This window comes from Lichenostomus cassidix, chromosome 14 (assembly GCF_008360975.1).
Source record: "Lichenostomus cassidix isolate B80296 chromosome 14, HeHo_3.0, whole genome shotgun sequence".
NCBI lineage: Eukaryota > Metazoa > Chordata > Aves > Passeriformes > Meliphagidae > Lichenostomus > Lichenostomus cassidix.
The window spans coordinates 5,597,524-5,615,761 of NC_139495.1; the positions used below are offsets into that span (position 1 = coordinate 5,597,524).

General features: G+C 43.7%; 1 protein-coding gene across 2 annotated transcripts in view; it reads left to right on the forward strand.

Annotated features, from left to right (window-relative positions):
• Nucleotides 1-967: 967 nt before the first annotated feature.
• The window catches only part of PRKAR1B (protein kinase cAMP-dependent type I regulatory subunit beta), a 91,423-nt gene continuing 74,152 nt past the window's right edge, over nt 968-18,238 (forward strand). Inside the window, exons 1-4 of one of the 2 annotated variants that reach the window (XM_085074627.1) lie at nt 968-1,195; nt 2,218-2,401; nt 11,951-12,121; nt 15,893-15,984. In XM_085074627.1, the coding sequence (XP_084930753.1) occupies nt 2,225-2,401; nt 11,951-12,121; nt 15,893-15,984 (440 nt within the window). In that variant the 5' untranslated portion in view covers nt 968-1,195; nt 2,218-2,224. Of the gene's footprint in view, nt 1,196-2,196; nt 2,402-11,950; nt 12,122-15,892; nt 15,985-18,238 lie in introns of both variants that reach the window. The other variant, XM_085074626.1, reaches the window with a different exon arrangement.

Sequence of the window (18,238 nt, forward strand, 5' to 3'; positions counted from 1 at the left end):
GCTTGACTGTGATCTTTTGGAGTCCTGTTTCACCCTTTATTCTATGGGAACCATGCATGTAAATTTCCTGGGAACCGAGGAAATACCACGAATGTGAATTTCCTGGGAACGGTGGGAATACTAGTGTGCATTGGAGTATTCCTGACAGCACTTGCTGGCCCATGGCTGAGTCCCAGCTGTGACTAGCTGCCCCTGCCAGCCCTTCCCGAGCTGTGCGTGCACAGCAGGGCTGGCAGCTCCCGTGCCACAGACAACGCTGTGGCTGCCGTGTGCCTGCTTTGGCTCAGCAGCCTGTCCTTCATGGCCAGCTCACCATCCATGATGGTCAGGACATGTCTCATGGCCAGGATGTTCTCTGTGCCCGGCCATCCTTCCTGGCCAGGCCATATGTCATAGCCAGGCTATTGTCCGTCATGGCCATGCCCATCCTTCATCCTTTGGCCCCTTTTCACATCCTTCGCGGCCAGGCCTGTCCTCAATAGCCAGACCATTGTCCATGGCGGCCAGGTCCATCTTCTCTGGCCGGTCTGTCCTGAGGCTAGCAGTGCGGGTCGTGCGGAGCACAGTGGTCCGTGCGGTGCGGAGCAGAGCAGGTCGGCGTTGTGCGGGTCTGTGCGGCGTTGTGTGGGTCCGTGCGGTGTTGTGCGGGTCTGCACGGGTCCGTGCGGTGCAGAGCGGTGCAGAACGGGTCCGTGCCGTGCCGTTCGGCGAGGAGGAGTCCGTGCGGTGCAGAGCGCATGGGTCTGTGCGGTTCGTAGCTGAGCGGTCCGTCCGGACCTGAGCACAGGGGTCTGTGCGGTTCGGAGCGGAGCGGGTCGGAGGGGAGCGGTCCGTCCGGATCTGAGCACAGGGGTCTGTGTGGATCTAAGCACAGGGGTCCGTGCGGTTCCGAGCGGAGCTCAGCGGTTCGGAGCGGAGCGGTCCGTGCCGCCTCTCGGCGGAGGCGGCAGTGGAGGCCGCGCCCGCCGGTGAGTGACGGCGGCGGCACTTCCTGCGGGCGAGCGGCGGCGGAGCCGGAGCCTTTGTGCGGGAGCGGGAGGAGGGTCCCCGCGGCGCCCCGCGGCCCCGGGCGGGCGGGCAGCAGCGGAGGCGGCGGCGGCTGCAGTGCGGACACCGGCAGGGGAGCCTCTTCCCCCGCCTCCACCGCCGGCGAGGACAGAGGAGGCGCCGCCGCTCAGCCGGCTCCGGCCAGCAGGTATTTACCGGCCCGCGGGTCTCCGGGCCCGGCCGGGCGCGGGGCCGGGCTGCGGGACAGGGGCAGAGGCAGGGATAGGGACAGAGACAGGGAGAGGGACAGGGACAGGGCGGCAAATCCGCCCGGCCTGGCCCCGGGGATGCGCTGCCGCGGGGGCTGTCCGGCCGGGCCCTGAGCGCTTCCGTGGAGCTCGGAGCCTCCCCGGCCTGCCCCGCACAGCCCCGCACAGCCCAGCACAGCCCAGCTCAGCCCATACAGCCCATACAGCCCATACAGCCCAGCACAGCCCCGCACAGTCCAGCTCAGCCCCGCACAGCCCCGCACAGTCCCAGCCGCCCCCCGGCATCCGCAGCCCGGGCAGGAGCGGCCGGGGCCGGGGTAAAGCTGCCCTCGCGTTCCGCGCTCGTAACGGAGCGGTCATGGCCTCGCTGGGGGAAATAAAGAGGATTTGGGGTTGTTCTCCCCACCCCCAAGTCACCAAACTTCCCTTCGGGGGACTCACTTCGCTTCGCGGGGCTCTGCCCGCTCCTCCCCAGCTTCCCCGGGGCCAGGGAAGGTCCTACAGGGAAAGGGGGAGATGCTGGGAAAGGGAGAGATGCTGAAATTGTCCAAAAATCTCTGTAGCCGAAAGCTGGGGTTCTGGTGACAAGAGGGAGTCCCCACGGGGATAGCAAAGCAAGGCTTTATGCAGTCATTTAATAGTGTGTTTGGAACTCCTTGCCTCATTGGGTTAATTTCACCGGTTTGTTGTTTTTTCCCCAAAGATTGATCACTGTCTAGGAGTTAAAATCCTCTTCTTGTACTTAGTGGGATGTTGATCACACAAAGATGACACAGTTCAGCATTTCTGCATACAACCCCAGAACATTAAAACCATTCAAATTCAGCAACTCTTGAATAGGCAACAGGCAATATTAAAATGTCTTTGCTCCTTCAGATCTCTCTGACAAAGGATTTGGGAATTGTCTCTTATCCCTTTCTTGCACCATTTTCTTACCTAGGTTGTGTTTTCTGTTTACAAGCCTGAAGATGGCTGCTGCTGCTTCCTGCAATGTGGAAGAAGATGAGAGCCTGAAGGGATGTGAACTCTATGTTCAGAAACACAACATCCAGCAGATTTTAAAAGAATGCATTGTGAACCTCTGTATAGCAAAGCCAGACCGACCCATGAAGTTCCTCAGAGAACACTTTGAAAAATTAGAAAAGGTCAGTGGTTTTCAGGTGACTTTACATTTTCCATTTATAACATGAAAAAGGTTGTTTCAAGAGTTCAAATGTTTTGGTAAATTTTTTTTTCTTTCAAATTTTCTTTTCAAATTATCACGCAACTGTGAAAATGCAAACTGTTAAAAGGAAAAACCCCAACCCATCATTTGCAGATGTCTGCTGTAATATTGGCAATTGTTTAGAATTTTTTGTGCATAACACCATGATTATAATATCTCATCAAACTGCACCTGTTAAAAATGACCTGAATTGATGTGAGTATACTTGATGTTGTGAGACGTGATATCCTGAACTTCCATCTCTTGGAAGAACCTGTCTGTGGGTGCAAAAGAAGCTGTTCCCTGTTTATTCCACTGCCAGGTGGTGGGGTTTTCACTTCCCCTAAAACTGAACAAAATCAGGGAAGCAGCAAGTTCTCAAAATCATTGAACAGTCTGGTATTTAATGTCCCTGCTCTTCCTGCCTGCAGTGATTATCCCAGGATCCTCTGATGGGGGATGCATTATGAGAGACCTCACTAACTGTGACTGTCTTCAAAAGCAGTGGAGAGAGAGGGAAACATTTCAGAAAATTCCCAGACAAATTCTTACTAAAACCTCTGGGTGTCTTTGCAGGAAAAGCACGTTGTGTGAACATTTGTTGTTGTGGGCTTAAGAGATGAGGTTTTCATAGTTTCTTGCTTCAAGAGTGAGTAATACATAAGGCTGATGTATTCCCAGTGATGTAAAACATTTAATACATCTCACTCTCTGCTTTTCAGATGCCTTTTGCTATAGGTGAGTATATGCCAAATTTGTGTAGTGTTAAAAAAACCCAAACATTGCATTTTGGTGGCAGCCCAGTAAAAATGCCTGGGACATCAGAGAGGGGTAGAAAGTACAAGATGGTTTTTAATTGTAATGCTTATTATGAAAAAGAAAGTCTCTTAATTCTGTATATTCTAAACTTTTAACTGCCAAGAGCCATTTTGAGAGAGTCAAAATAGTTGAATTTCCTTTACCGTGTTGTGAATTATTATCCATCATAATATGTGCAATTTTTGACTTCTTGAAAAGAAGGATAAACATGATTCTTGAAAAAAAAAATCCAAATATGCTGTAGTATTATGGGATATGCTCCATAGCTAGAGGGATTTCTTTAGGAGGTGTACTGGGAGATTTTGGCTTTATTGATGTTAACACAGCACACAGACCCGAGACAGGAGGGCAGTTCCTGCCCTTGACAAATTACATCTTCTTTCATGTGATCTCCTATTATTTCCCAAAGAGAACAGCAGATAACACAATTCTGTAGGACATCAATCAGGATGCCAGCACAGCAGCTGATGGATATCACTTGTCTCAAAATGGAAGATGATTTAGACACATCAAGGCATCAACTGCAGGGAATATTGTGCTTGCTGTGGGAGGACACAATCTTGGCACTGCCTCTCTGGAGCAGCCTGCTGAGCCTGAAGGCTTTAGGCTCCTTCTGGAGCTTTCCAGCACTGTAATTCTTGTTCCCACAGCACTTTGACTTCCTTGTTTCCCAACCATCTCCAAGGACTTCCTTGGGATGAATTGCACTGTGAAGGATTAGCTGCTGTAGGATAATATTTTGACTTAGTAGGTTGCATGATAACAGCTGAAGGAAGACTTCTAAAGACAGAGAAATCTTTCAGTAAGTTTTACCCTGTTTTTATACACTTGTCATATATGGGTAGTTTGAAGAATCCTAATGGAATTGTGAATTTAGCAATTGGTCATTAGATTTTTGCAAATGTGCAATACTGACATGGTGCATTTGCTGTTAACTCATTTAATTTTGGTCCTGTGTAGGGAGAGGAGTGCAAATTGTTGGGTTTAAGCACGATTTTCTAAACAGAGTCATGCATTTTCCCACCTAAGTGTGGTATTTTGGGGTTATTTTCCAAACTCATTAAGACAAACAACACGTTCCACTGAAGAGAGCAGTAGAATAACAGTTTATCTGTCAAAAAATCATGTGGGAAGTTTAGAGATGAGGTGTAGGATATTTTTCAAGTGGTTAAAAAATGTGCTTGTAGAAAACAAGTAGAGCTTGATCCACACCAATGTACCTGAGCTACCTCAGAGGTGAATTTAAAAGAAGAGTGTATTAAAAAAAAAAAAAAGTGTATTTGCTAATTCTTAACTCCATCTCATAAAATCGACTCATAAAAGCAAAATTTATTATGATCTTCAGGATCAGAGTGGATCATAAATGCTTTTCACCTCCTGATGACATCAGAGCTGGGTCCATTGCCTTCAGCCTGCTGCCAAATGGGAATGGGTCAGGGACTAACCCCTGACCCCACAACAATAACTGGCCCCAAACATCACTCTTAGGTCTAACATGTCTCGAGCAGGTTTGTTTTGGCAGGAATTGGTAGGAGCAGCTGAGAGCAGAGCCAGGGAATGAGGTAATGCTTGGGGGATGTGGAGTGTCTTGGGCTAGTGTTCAGCTCATGGCTGAGCCACTCTGTTCACAGCATGGACATGGCCTGACAGGGCTGGGAATAAATACTAAGGGATAAATACTGATGGATAAAGTGCTGGAGACTGAGGTTTGATGTTTGATGTTTGATTCTGAAGAAGTACTGATGTTAGGAGGAATGCCCACCCTGATGCCTTTCTAACTTTGCAGCTTATTTGTATCGAGTACAGTATCAAAAACCTGAAAATAACTCTGAAAATAATCGTGGGAGAACTTAATTATGCATTTTGCTGTTCACTTAATACTGGCAAGACCTGCTTGTCTTAAGTTGCCAGTAATCTGTGGGAATCTGTGTTTCTATGCTCTGAAGTTTGCAAATCACTTTTTTATGCTGTGACCTTTAAGGACTTTAGGGTGACATCAACTCTGATCACATTAACAGTTGCTTTGTAAAAATCTCTAACAAGCCCCTGAGCACAGAAAACAGTTGAAAACAGTTTAGATACTTGAGATGTTAAAAACTGTGATGTTTCCTTTGAACAATTTGTTTTACGTTTCACTTTGACCATGTGGACCTGCTTGGTGGATGGAGTGAGGAAAACCTTTCCCTTAGGGAGAGAAATTGGTTTTCTTCGGAGTGGGGGAATAGATGTTAGCTAAGAAACTGTGGCATCATTTTAACAGCTGTAATTAAGTCCTGCTTACTTGGGGACTAAAGAAGGCATAGCAGAAAAAACAGGGAACCCATGTTTTTTCTCTGGTTCTTACTCTATGTGAAAAAGTTAATTACTGAGAAATTACAGGCGAAGCTTTGTATTTTTAGCCACACTGAGCCTGCAAAAATTTCATTGGTGTCAGGCTGTTTAGTGCCACGATTACATAATCAAAGGTGGAGTTGTCTTGCCAGGCTAAGCTCAACTGTTCAGCAGCAAAGAATTAGAATAAAGAGTAGAACTAATGAAGAAAATGGCACAAAAGAAGAGGAAGCAGCAGGAACCTGCAGGATGTGTTCAGGCATTACCGAGGGCTTTGCTGAAGCCATTTGCATGTGAGTATTTCAGAGCAGGGCTGGCTGAGCTGGGCTTTGCTGGTACCTTCTCCACCTGAGCTCTCTTCTGTTGCCCTCAGCACGTACAGGAAGCACTGCCTCGCTCTAATAAAACCACTCTCTGTGTGTCGGCGGTGTCCTTACGGATCCAAGCCGATGCCGCATGTCTAAAGGTTCCATCGGAAGGAGAATTTTAGGAAAACACGAAAAACTCAAAAATTCGCAATTAAATAACGCAGCAGGCGCTGCCCCGCGCCTCCCCCTGGCGGCACTGGGCGGTACTGCACCCTGCAGAGGTTTATCTGAGCGATAAACCACAAATCATCCTCTGTTAGCAAAATACACTTTATTCTCTTGTCAGAAAGAGTTTCAGGACCAAAGGTATTCCAGCAGCAACATTTTGGCACTAGGCTTTTCTTCTGCAGCGGTGTTCTCTCCCAGTGTTTATATTTTGTCACAGAAAGGAATTTTTCAATCAATAATATCCACCAGAATCTGTCTAAACCAATGAAATTCACCCTTAAAAGTACGGGTTGTTATTATGCAAAGTGTAACTCGTTCCTTTCAGATAGGCTCGGGAGAGGTGATGCATTAGAAGCAAAATCATACGGAGAAAAAACTCTAGAAAAAATGCATTAACAAAACAGTTTTATAAAACACAGTAAGACAAATATTTCTGTATTTTTCAAAGCTTGCAAAGCAGTTGAGTGGTATCTCCTTGGTGGTCAGAAATGTTGGTAAAGCATGCAGAACATACCTGGGATGGTGACAGAAACTCAACAGTGGGAGCACCAGGTGCCCTTGCAGTGTCACTGCACTTCTGAGCAGGCTTGGGCAGCCTCTGCTCCTGCCTCTCCTCTGATATCAGTGCTGGGAAGAGCTGGATGAAAACCAGCTCAGGTGGGACTTCTGTGATTGCCAGAGTCAGCCCCGGGCAGTGTTGGGAGAGGTGACAGTTTTCTTGGAAGAGGTAAAGGAAAACAAGGTGAATTTTTAAAACCCCCTCAGGCAAACTTTCCTACATGCAGGAGGCTTAGGGAAGGGTGAAGGATGAAGGGAATAAGAGCAGAAAGACAAAAAAAAAAAAAGCTTTTTTCTCAGAAATAAAATTAGTTATAAGCAAACCCATGCTCTTTCAAGCTTGTGTGGAACATGTTAGAGGTGAGCTCCTGTTTATTTTATGTCTCCATGAATGTGAATGGCTTTCCCAATCTCAAAGTCAAACCCTAACAAAAATGGAGTGCAGTGATGGAGCATGGGAATTCTGCCTGGAAGCTGCCTTTGTTTCACATCTCAAGCTCTTCTCTTTTGCATTCATCAGGTTACTAAATCCACTTTTCTGTGGGCATGTGTCTTCTTACACAAGCTCTGCGTGCATACATTGTTATTTGGCTGGATTTTAAGAATCAGAAGTGTTGGCTCTGATTCCCTTTGATTATATAAGCTTCTGAGTATCAAAAATAGGGTCTGTGTTTTGTAACATAACCTCTCACTTTGCTGTGAGGCAAGGAAAGTAAGAAAGTAGGGAAGAGGTGGTGATGGGTTGAGATACTGAAGACACTGATTAAGAAGCGTTAACAAATTGCAGGAGGTAAAACAATGCCAGTAAAGGGTTTTAGGAAGGTCAGCAGTGCAGTTGGAGTGTCATCAGAGTAGGTGGATTTTTGGCAGGACAATTCTGCCTGGATTGGAAACTGGGAATGAGTTGAGATGCAGAGAGGATGCAGTAATAGTAATTAATAGTAATAGTAATAGTAATCAAAGTGGGGGATAACTATGGAGTGGGTAAACACCTTAGCAGGATAGTGGGTAGAGGATGTTAAAGATATTTGTTAGAAGTGCTGGAGAAGAAAAGGCAGCATTTAGCAGGGGGAAGGCAGTGGAACAACAGTTGGGATTGTGGGAATAGCGAGGCTGAATGATCAGAAAGAATGTCAGTTGTGGCAAAGATAAGACTGGAAAACACATTAAGATCTCCCAGGGTTTTCCTGCTTTTAGAGATGGCATCAGCTAGTCCCATGCTTCCAGCAAAGTGAAGGGCTTTGCCTTTGGCCTTTATTGGTTGCTATAAATCATCAGCCTCCAGGAGTGGTGAGAGGAGCTAGAAATCCTCCTGGATTGAAAGCATCTCCTCTGGGTCAATTCCAGTGCAAAGAGAGATTAGTTACCTGTGCCTGAACCTTCCTGCACGTTTTCTGTGAATAATCCAGGTCTGTCAGTCACAAAAGTTTATGAGTGTGCTTGAGGGAAAAAAAAAACCCATTTAGAGTGTGCTTGATGGTGTTGTTTTTGAATGCAGTGAATACATTGTAGGAAGCAGAGCAGAGGTACTGAGCTTCGATATCAAATGTCTGACTTGCTTTTGAAAGACTTCTTGGGATGTTGTTGTAAGGCTGCACAGTGGTTTGGAGCCTCTTTAGGTGCTTTCCTTCCTTCAGCTCAGCTGAGTTTTCAGGTAGTGACAAAGACTGAAAGGAGAGACTGAGAGAGGAAGTGAATTTCTGTTTAGAAATTCTCCAGCTGATAGAGAAGAAAGCTTCTGGGTAAGGAAGTGGTTGTGCACTTCAGCAGTTGTCTGAGAGGAAGGTAAACCTAAAAACCTAAAAACTAAAGCAGCACTGTGGTTGCTTCGCTTGCAGTGCTTAAACTCATTAAAAACTCATGCAAACATTACCTGGGAAAGATGCTGAGGACCACATGCTAAATTCCTGTGGTTTATTCCTCAGCCTCTTGTAGCTGAAAGTGGACATTCAAAAGATAAATTGGTCACTGCAATTGTATTTGTTGGTTCTCTTTCCTTTCAATTTGAGGCAATGATGGTATATTTTGTTTCCTTTCCAGTTTATTATCATTGAAGTCAATAATGGTATTCCAGTTTCACTGTCCCAGGAAGGGCTTTTGTTCCCAACTCTAACTAGGTTTTTGGTCACTGGTAACACAGTTGGAACAGCAGTGGGATCAGATTGAGTGTATATAAAATTAAATGTTATTTTATACAGTGATGTTTGTAGGTTTGGGGTGTGCTAATGCATTGCTGTGTTGGACTGTGACTCTGGGACCTTCAGTCAGTGGCACTCACCTGGTCCTCTGTTGTCACTTCAGACTCCCTAAATTCTGTGAGGTAGCCACAGGGTGTGACACAGGGCAGCATGAGACTCCTGTCCTGCTGAAATCCCAGCAAGGCCACCCAAAATGGCACTGGGCTGTGGTCTGGATCAGCCCCTGAGTGTCCCACAAGTCAGGAGTGTCTCCACTGAAGGGAGGAAAGAGATGATCAAAGGCAGTTCCACTGCCTTGCAGCTGTGTTTTCCATGTGTTTTCTCATTTGAAGGTGGACATAACTGGGCACTGTGATTATGAATTATCAGTGCCATCCAAAGAGAGAGAGAGAGAGAGAGCTATTGCTTGTTGTCATGACAACAAAAGATGATGAGATGTTTACTTGAAATGAGTTCTGCACAGGGATTCACATCAAGCCATGTCTGAAGATTGGTGTTTGAAGAACTCTTGTGCAGACAGCTCATTCCTCTTCTCACAGATTTGCTGCATTTGTGCAGTTTTATTCCAGGATATATGGAAGATGTGTCTCTGAAAGCTCAGCCCAGGACAGAGCAAATGCTTTTATTTGCAAAAGACACTCTCTAGTTCAGGAATGGGGATCCTTCCCAGGCTACAAACAGCAGCACAGGGAAAAGCCAACTGCCTGCTGTTTATATAAAAGGAGTTTGTAGTGAAGAGACTTCCTTTTAAAATGAATCACACCGTAACTCACTTTTATAATCCTTTAATATCTTTTTGGCTTCTAAAAGTATTTGAGTTTAAGAGCATGCTTTGTAACATTAATTTTATCTCACCGAGCTTTCTTTTGTATATAAATCTGTGCTGGGGCAGGGGAGATATTATTTATTAATTCCTTGGAAGTGGCTTTTATGCGATGTGTACTGAAAAGGAAGAGTGCATTTTATATTCAAATGTGGCAAACTGCTACTCTTCTCTGAGTAAATATGCTGTGTATGAAAAGAGCTCTGTAAGTGCTGCACATCATTGGTTACCTGACTGCCCTCTTGCCCTCACCTTTTAGTTAACTTTCAGCTGCTACTCTTCAGAAAAGTCTTCACTGCCTTTCAGTTAAGCCCATGAAGAAGGTGCATTTAATTTAATATTAATTTAATATTAATTTAATATAATCAGAGACATTAACGCTGTCAGAGATGCATAAACTGCAATAGTCAATAATGTTCTTTGAAATTCTTCAGTTATAGCTTTCATTGTTGAATGCTAGCTATTAAATATAATTACAATTGGTTGTAGTTAAGGAATCTGGAGACAGAGAGGAGTAGGGAAGAAGTTGATGAGAATGCTTAAATAGGATTTGCAGGTTTTACATGATAGGAAAATCCAGCTGAGTCATTTTTTGCATATCTAATGCTGCTATTTGAAATTTAAATGGGAAATGAAAAAGTTTCAGTAAGGATTTAATAAATCTGAAATTCTGGTTTTTTGGTTGTAGCACTGAGCTCGACTGTATTGTAGCCTGGGATTTTTGGGGTTGTAAACCAAATTAAAAACCCAGCTGATCTCAGAAAGAACTTGGCACTTTTTGAGTTCAGATCAGAATCTTGAAAAGTCAGATCTTTAGCCAACCTGCTGCATATTATCACTAAGCTTGTCTCCTAAATATTTCAGTAGTGCCTTCTTCAAAACAAGAATGTGTGACTTGTTTCTTTGAGTCATGCAGCATGGGAAATACTGTTCAGTTATTTATTTCAAGCAGCAATAGTGCATCAAAAACTGGAGTCAGAGGTAAATGAGAAGGGCAGTGCCAATGATGGTGTGGGAAAGAAACTGGAATTAGACCAGAAAAGACAAGTGGCATGACTGGATTTGATGTAAACATCAGTGGCAAAACATATATAAATCATCCATTTTTTTCTTGCAAGCTTAAAAGCAGTGATCCTGTGCCAGTTTTCTGTGCTGCCCTTTTCTGGTGCCACACCTGATGAGCTGGGGATAACTCACTTCCTCTGTCAGCAAGACCAGCTGGCTGTGTTGGTGATCTGCCACTTGTCTCGTGCTGGTGCTCCCAGATGCTCCTCCTCCACTGACTGCCATCCTAGCTCTGAATGGAAAGTCTGGTTGGAAATTTCCTGCAGGACAGAGGCCTGGAGGATGCAAAGGGAATTTTACCCCTATATGCCTTGCCTTGAATCCCAGGAAGCTGAGGGATAGAACTTGGGGCTCTGGGAAAATACTGTAATTATGGGTAATCTGGCTTTTCTCAATCCTTTAGAAGTCAAATTCAGTGTATGAATTGACAGTCTTGCAACTCTGACCTCCTTTCTTGAAAGTTTTCTGTCCTGTTTCCTACTCTTGTTACTCTCTCTTCAGGGATTCCCCTTCCTACTTTATTCTCTGTTCACCAAGCATGTAATTTGGAGAATAACCTCCCTATTGGCCAGCTGGTGCTAGGCCAGCCATCCTCTTTCACAGTCCTCTGGGGCTTACCTTGGATCTTACTTGCTTGGAAGGAATCCCACTGATTGTAAATCTGTAGTGCAGCAGAAATTCTGGAGTAGGGAGCATCTTTGTTGTTTATGGGGATGGTAAGCTTGCAAAGCAGAGCAACAGGAAGAAACCTATCTAATATATCAATGTGTGACTCCTGATAAGTTGTCTGTACAAGAGACAACAAGCCAACTGAGAAAATAACACCTGTGATGCTGGAGAGTAAGCAGAAGAGGTTTGTTATTTTGCTTTCTCAGCCAGGAGAAGCTGCAAAGATACGCCTGCATTTTATACACACTGGTTAGCATGAAGTGTGAGAAAGAGCTGAGCAGGTCAAGTGCAGGAGTGACGATGCTGTACACACATTGCAGTCAATCCTACTCTTATTAAATCTGTAATTTCCTTCCAGCAGTGCAAATCGACACTCACCCAATCATAGAAGCAAAGGGGTTGCTGATAGCCATGAAAGAAGGGCAGATTGAGTACACCAGCAGTTAGCTCCATGGGTTAAACCTGTTTCCTTGTCTCTTTTTCCCCTGCAGGAGGAATGCAAGCAAATCCTGGCTCGGCAGAAGTCCAGCTCGCAGTCGGACTCTCACGACGATGAGATTTCCCCTCCGCCGCCCAACCCGGTGGTGAAGGCGCGGCGCAGGCGGGGAGGGGTCAGTGCAGAGGTGTACACCGAGGAGGATGCTGTGTCCTACGTCAGAAAGGTAGTGTGGTGCCACCTCCCTGCTCTGAGATGGACGAGACAATCGAGGGATTTGTGTTTTGTCTCTAATTTGGGCTCCTGGGGCAGCCTGGAGGATGTGCTGGCATGAGCATGGCTTGAGCATCTTCACACTCAAGTTCTCTTGCTGTTTCCTTGACTAAGGACTTTCCCCATCAATGGGATTTCAGCATTCTCTGATTTTCAGCACTCCCAATTCTCTCTGTTCCTTCCTTTTTGGGATGTGCTGCTAATCTGTTTCCCTGTCTAACAGGGTCAGGAATTCTCAGCTATTTTCTTGATACTCACTGACTTCAGTGTCTTCTGAGTTTGGTCAGAACCTCACACTTTTGGAAAACAGCTTTTCTATTGCTGCATTTCCTGTTTGTTTGGTTTTTTTCTCCCAAAAGTCAGCTCTGCCTCAGGTTTTCTTGAACCTAAGGCATTTAGGTTTCCTAGTCCACTCAGGCACATATTTCCCATGTGGATTGGGCACCACTTTAACTACTGATCTTTGGAAGTCTGTTGACCATACTTGGGTGATTTTATGTGACCATTGTCTTTGAAGAAATGCCAATCCCAAATTCAGTAATTTCTTCACCAGGAACTCAAATTTGGTCTTCTCTCTTTTTCACTGCCTTTTTCACAAAAACATCTAGGCATGTTATATCTTTGACATCTCTTAATAACTCTGCAAATTTTTCTGAAACTGGCTAAAGCTTTCAAAGGTTATTAAAAGGGAGACATTACAATAGCATATGTCATGTTTGTTTAGGGAGCCAGGCTCAAAATGTATTTCATAAGGTTGACAGATGCAACTAATGTGCTTTTTTGCACGCCTGGAGTAGCTTTAACTCAAAGAGCTTTTTCTTTATGGGAATACATTTTGTCAGTCACTGTTTTTTGGCAGAATGCTTTTTGCCTTTGCAGTCAGATGTGCTTTTGTCATCTGCTTGTGATACAAGTTCACTGGCTGCTCTGGGGATTTCTGTCCCAAGAAAATAAGAATTAGGAGAGCCATTCATCCTAAAAACAAGTCTGTAAGAGTATTCTTGTGGCAGTTAAATAATGTTTGCAAGTGTATGGTGAATTTTGTGGTCAAGATATTAATGAATGCCCTGCTCTGTTAAAAAACTTGGGTGATACTTCAAAAGCCACTTGAAAACACTTTTCTTTCTGTGCCTTTTGCAACATCCCCCTAAAAAACTTCCACAAAGAGATCACATTTGTTTCTGCTTATTATGGGTTCCATCTGACTCTTCCGAAAATCAAAGGAAACATTCCTTCCCACCCTCCCTGAGTAACTCTTTTATGTTTATAATGGAACCTGAAGTAAACTTTGTTTTCTTCATTTCTCAACAGTGATGTCAGTGAGCCCTGACAGTAGCATGAGCAGGCAAGATCCAGAAGCAGCAATACAGATCATATTCTGTGTGTTCTGTGACCAGCCCTGTTATGATTTTAATTTCCTAGGAACTGTCAGAACTTAAATTATAATAATTTAGGGGATGGTTTCTTGCAAAGCCACAGATGCTGCAAGGAAGACAGAACTAGCACTGAGAGGATTTGTGTTGGTGCTTTGTGTTCTGCCATGAGCAAAGGAATCCCATGGTGAATCCTGTGGATGTGGGTTTGCAACAGATTTGTAGAATACAGAAATAAAAGGAGACACTGAAAGGGCAAATTATGAAACAAATTTAAAAGGGTAAAAAAGCAAGGCGAAGGTTGTGTTAAACTATTGCAAACAGATGGAATTTTAGATAGTAGTGAGGAAGAGCTGCTGGCTTGAATTCAGGTGTTGGATAGAAACACATCTGGGTCACAAGCCAGTTTGAAGGATCCCTTGAAAGGGTGAGCTATAGAATGAGTAGTACTGGAGGCACTGAAATGAGCTATATCCCTGGAGAGAAAATCAAAAGAGATTTAGCTCTGTGATTTGAGCAAGCACATGGCATGGCTCCATTCTAGGGAAGATCTCTGTGGAGGGTTAGTTCATCCTTGAACTAGAGAAAGCAGTATTTGTCAACACATCTGACATAACACACTTAACAACTAACAGAACAGGAATCTTGCTCTAAAGAGGGTTATCAGCTTGAAGAGAACATTCAGGGATTATTTGGAAGAGGGATGTAAGAAATGATCAAGCAGTCCTTCCCAGCTTTTGATTTTGGTCAGGTGCCTGGTTACACCTCAACAATCTCTCCTGTGTTTTCTGTATCCCTGCCCCAACCAACCCACAAAGCCTTGTGGCTTCCCCTGCTGCACATTTACCCTGAGAAAGGCTAGTCAGTACTATTTCATAATCAGCCAGAAAGGTTGGAGTTGAATGTCTTAGTGATTTGATTATTTACCCTTCTGGCTCATCAGCCGTAAGTTGAGCAGCTGGAGTATTCTTAATAAAGCAAGAGTTCAGGCTTGCAATTCAATTCAGTGATCCTTTGATAGGGTGAAAACCAAGAGTAAAATACTGCCTGAATGCTTATTTAATACTGAGAAATTTTAACTCTTAGATAAATTAGATTAGGTTTCACTCTGATACAAATATACAGTTTGTCCATGTATACTTCTCTAGACTCAATTTGAGTAATGGAATGACTGCAGCAGCCAATACCAGTGACTTTAACTTTTGATCCTTGCAGTGCTGCATTTCCCTGTGAAATAAATGTTGATAGTTCTTTGTGAGAACTGATTCTGTATCAGTTTTCCCCTTTGAGACATCCTTCTTTTGGCTGGATGGGTAGTACCTTGCCTTTCCAGGATGAGGGAAGTACCTACACATCAACATATGTAGTAACTTAAGTAACACAAATACACTATTTCTGTCATAGGAAAATGTAAAAGGGGCCCCTTATCAGACCTTTTTTGAGCAGTAATTGAGATGGACAAACAGATACTGATTTTCAGATTGGAGTAAGGTTTATTTAACACTTAAAACTTTTGCTAGGCTTGATTCTGTCCTGCTGCAATGAAATTATTGAGGAAAATCACATTACTAAAGACAATGAATATCTTTGACAGGTCATTATTTTGTTACAAATTTCTTGTGTCACTCATAATCTGACTGGCAGAAAAGACTTGGCAAATACAGAGATACATTATCTATGGATATCTTACCTAGATGCTTACCAAAATCAAAACCCTAACTTTCCAAAGTGGAAATACTCCTGAATTTCAACTTTTATTTTGACCAAATTCATGCACAACAGGACTTTTGACATCTCTCCAATTAACAAAAAAACACCTCTTCATTCTCAAATGCAAGTATTCTTGCTTGCCATGAAGCCAAAGCACAGGATTTTGACTCAAGTGGGCCTGTCAGGAGCTTGGTTCCTTATACCACTGCCAGTACTGAAAAGTACTTTCTTACCTTTTTCCTAAAGAAGTGTTGCTAATTCCCTGGTTTTAAAAGTAGGTTGCTTCTGGTATTGTTTGGAGGGAGGAGAAATGTGAAATACATTTTCTTCAGTCCAAGAGATTTGAAAGGAGACTACACAGCTGCCACTACCTGCTAATTATAGTATTTTATGGATATCTTTCTCCCCAGTCATCCCTGATCTTATATTTCCTTTCTGAGTGTCATTTTGAGAACAAAAATTCTTATCCTCACATTAACAAAACTAATTTATTACTTTCTTAGTGCCTTTGTATTACAGCCTAATCATGTCTCAGTGCCTGAAATCAAATTGCATCCATTTTCTTGAATAGTGGCATTTTCTGTAGATTTGTGAAGAAATACAACCAGGCATGTAATTACCCCTCATTCTCTTCTCCACAGGTTATTCCAAAGGACTATAAAACTATGACTGCTCTGGCAAAGGCCATCTCCAAGAACGTGCTCTTTGCTCATCTTGATGACAATGAACGAAGGTATGAGGTGCTTAATGATTTAAGGGAATCCACAGCTTGGTGTGAGGAAAAGAAATCAGATTAAACTTCAGCTCAGGGTTCAGAACTGCTCTCACTGATGCATTTGAGTCACACTAGCTGCACCCTCAAACATGCTCATGGTATTATGACAGAGGGTAAAATCACAAGGTTATTTAATATTTTCAGACATATTTAATATTTTCAGAACAGATGAGCCAGATAAACTTTATTCTAGGATAACTTAAGGAATTAGCTAAAGTACTCTCAGAAGCATTTGTCATTAAGGAATTAGCTAAAGCAATCTCAGAAGCATTTGTCATTACATCTGAAACTCAGGGAAGACAGGTCAAGTGCTGAATGAGTGGGAAAGAAAAAGCTTAATGTCTGTAAAGAGATGAAAGAGAAAGACAGGTAAATTATTTTGTTCTTGGAAAAACTGGAACAAACACATTATGTGTAAGCACCTGGAGGAGAGCAAGGAGTTCAGCAACAGCCAGTGTGACTTTTAAAAACTTGAAAATGTCTTTTTAGAACTGATAGCAAGTTGTAAAGCTGGGGGAAGCACAAAGGAGGCCAAACAGCTCAACTTCCAGTAATGTTTTTGACATTAATGTTTATGATGGTTTTATAAAGAGCCAAGGGAATTGTGTGTTCAGTGAAATCACCATGGAGTCTGTGCAGAAGTGATTGAATTGCTGCACCAAATAGCAGTTATCACTGGTCCATCATTCTAATGGAAAGGCATATTGAGGGGGTTGTTCTGCTTTTCATCATTATTGTCATTAGTAGCCTCGGTGGGACAGACTGTGAGTGTTGAATTTTTAGCTGACATGAGGATGGGAATGGCTGCTGAAACACTGGGAGACAAGGGTGGAATTCAGAATTATGCTGACAAGCTGAAGGATTGTTCTAGTAAAAGCAGGGTGGATTGACACTGAGCCAGGTGCAGAGAAGTATTCCTTAGGCAGAAAGAACACCTTTATAAGACAGTTTTAAACTTTTGGTAGTTCCTTAAAAAACTGTGTGGAACTTATTGTGACTCATGGTCTGAATAATAGTCACCAATGTCAAGCTTTTTTTGAAAATACTGATGTTTTACTGGGGTAAGTAAACAGAAGATGCAAGATGTCCCACGGTTGGAAAGATTTCAGCTGGACACAGTGTCCAGTTTGGGCACTGCATTTCAAGCATAAACAGTTGTAGGAAGTTCATGGAAGAGTGGTGGAATGATCACAGACCTAGATAACACCACTTCTGAAGAAAGAATGGGATTGTTGGCCTGCAGAATAAAAGCTGGGGCAGATGGATGTAATATTAGCTTATAATTGTGTGTGAATAGTGGTGTATGAGTGATAAACTGCTCTGTGGGCCAGAGGGTAAAGAACAGAGTTAAAGTCCAGTAGAACAGAGTCAAGACAGATCCAAGAAGAGGTCTCTGACTGCCTGGGTAGGTTGTGGAGTCTCCACCACTTGAGGCTGTTGAGGGCAGATTAGACTGTGGTCTGCCAGGAATGACAAGCATCAGTCCTGCTCTGCAGTAGATAAGGCTCAGTGAGGTCAGGAGATCCTCACCAACCCCACTTTTCTGTGCTTCCATGGTTAGAAAGGACAAAAACTTTGTCTGCACTGATGGTTTTAGTTCTGGCAGAACATCAGCAGCACAGTCCTTCGGTGGGGCTACTCAAACTCTTGCAGTCAAAGCACATTCCAAGTGTGCAAATTTTGCTCCCTCTTGCAGATGTTTACACAGCTTAATTACTTTGCAATTTTAAGGATATCACGTTAGCATGCAGATTTCTGGAGTAATTAGAAGAGGATTAGCTTTGCACATTTCTTCTAGCATTTTCACCCACAGAGGAGAATTCTTGTACAGAAGTGCTGTAAATCCTGATTATACTGCCAGCATGCTGATGTGACAGGTGCTGAGAGGATAGGTTTTTGGGCTGGAAAAAGGACATTTCAGTGATACATTATCAAAGTAGGGTGAGAGACAAAAACTCGAGGACAATCTTGCTGTGCTGACTGTACATCATGACCAAAGTGTCTCCCATCCATTCCCCATGCCCCATTTACCTCTGTCCTGCCATGGATATGTGTTCAGAGGGAAGAGACCTGCACAGGCTCCCATGTGTGTGCTGCAGATGCATTGGAGACTCAAACTGTGGCTTGACCAGGTGTATTCTGCCTCTGCTGTCAAAAGATTTAGGAGCTCCTGGGTTGTGCACTGGAGCATGTTCAGGTATAGACCATTTCC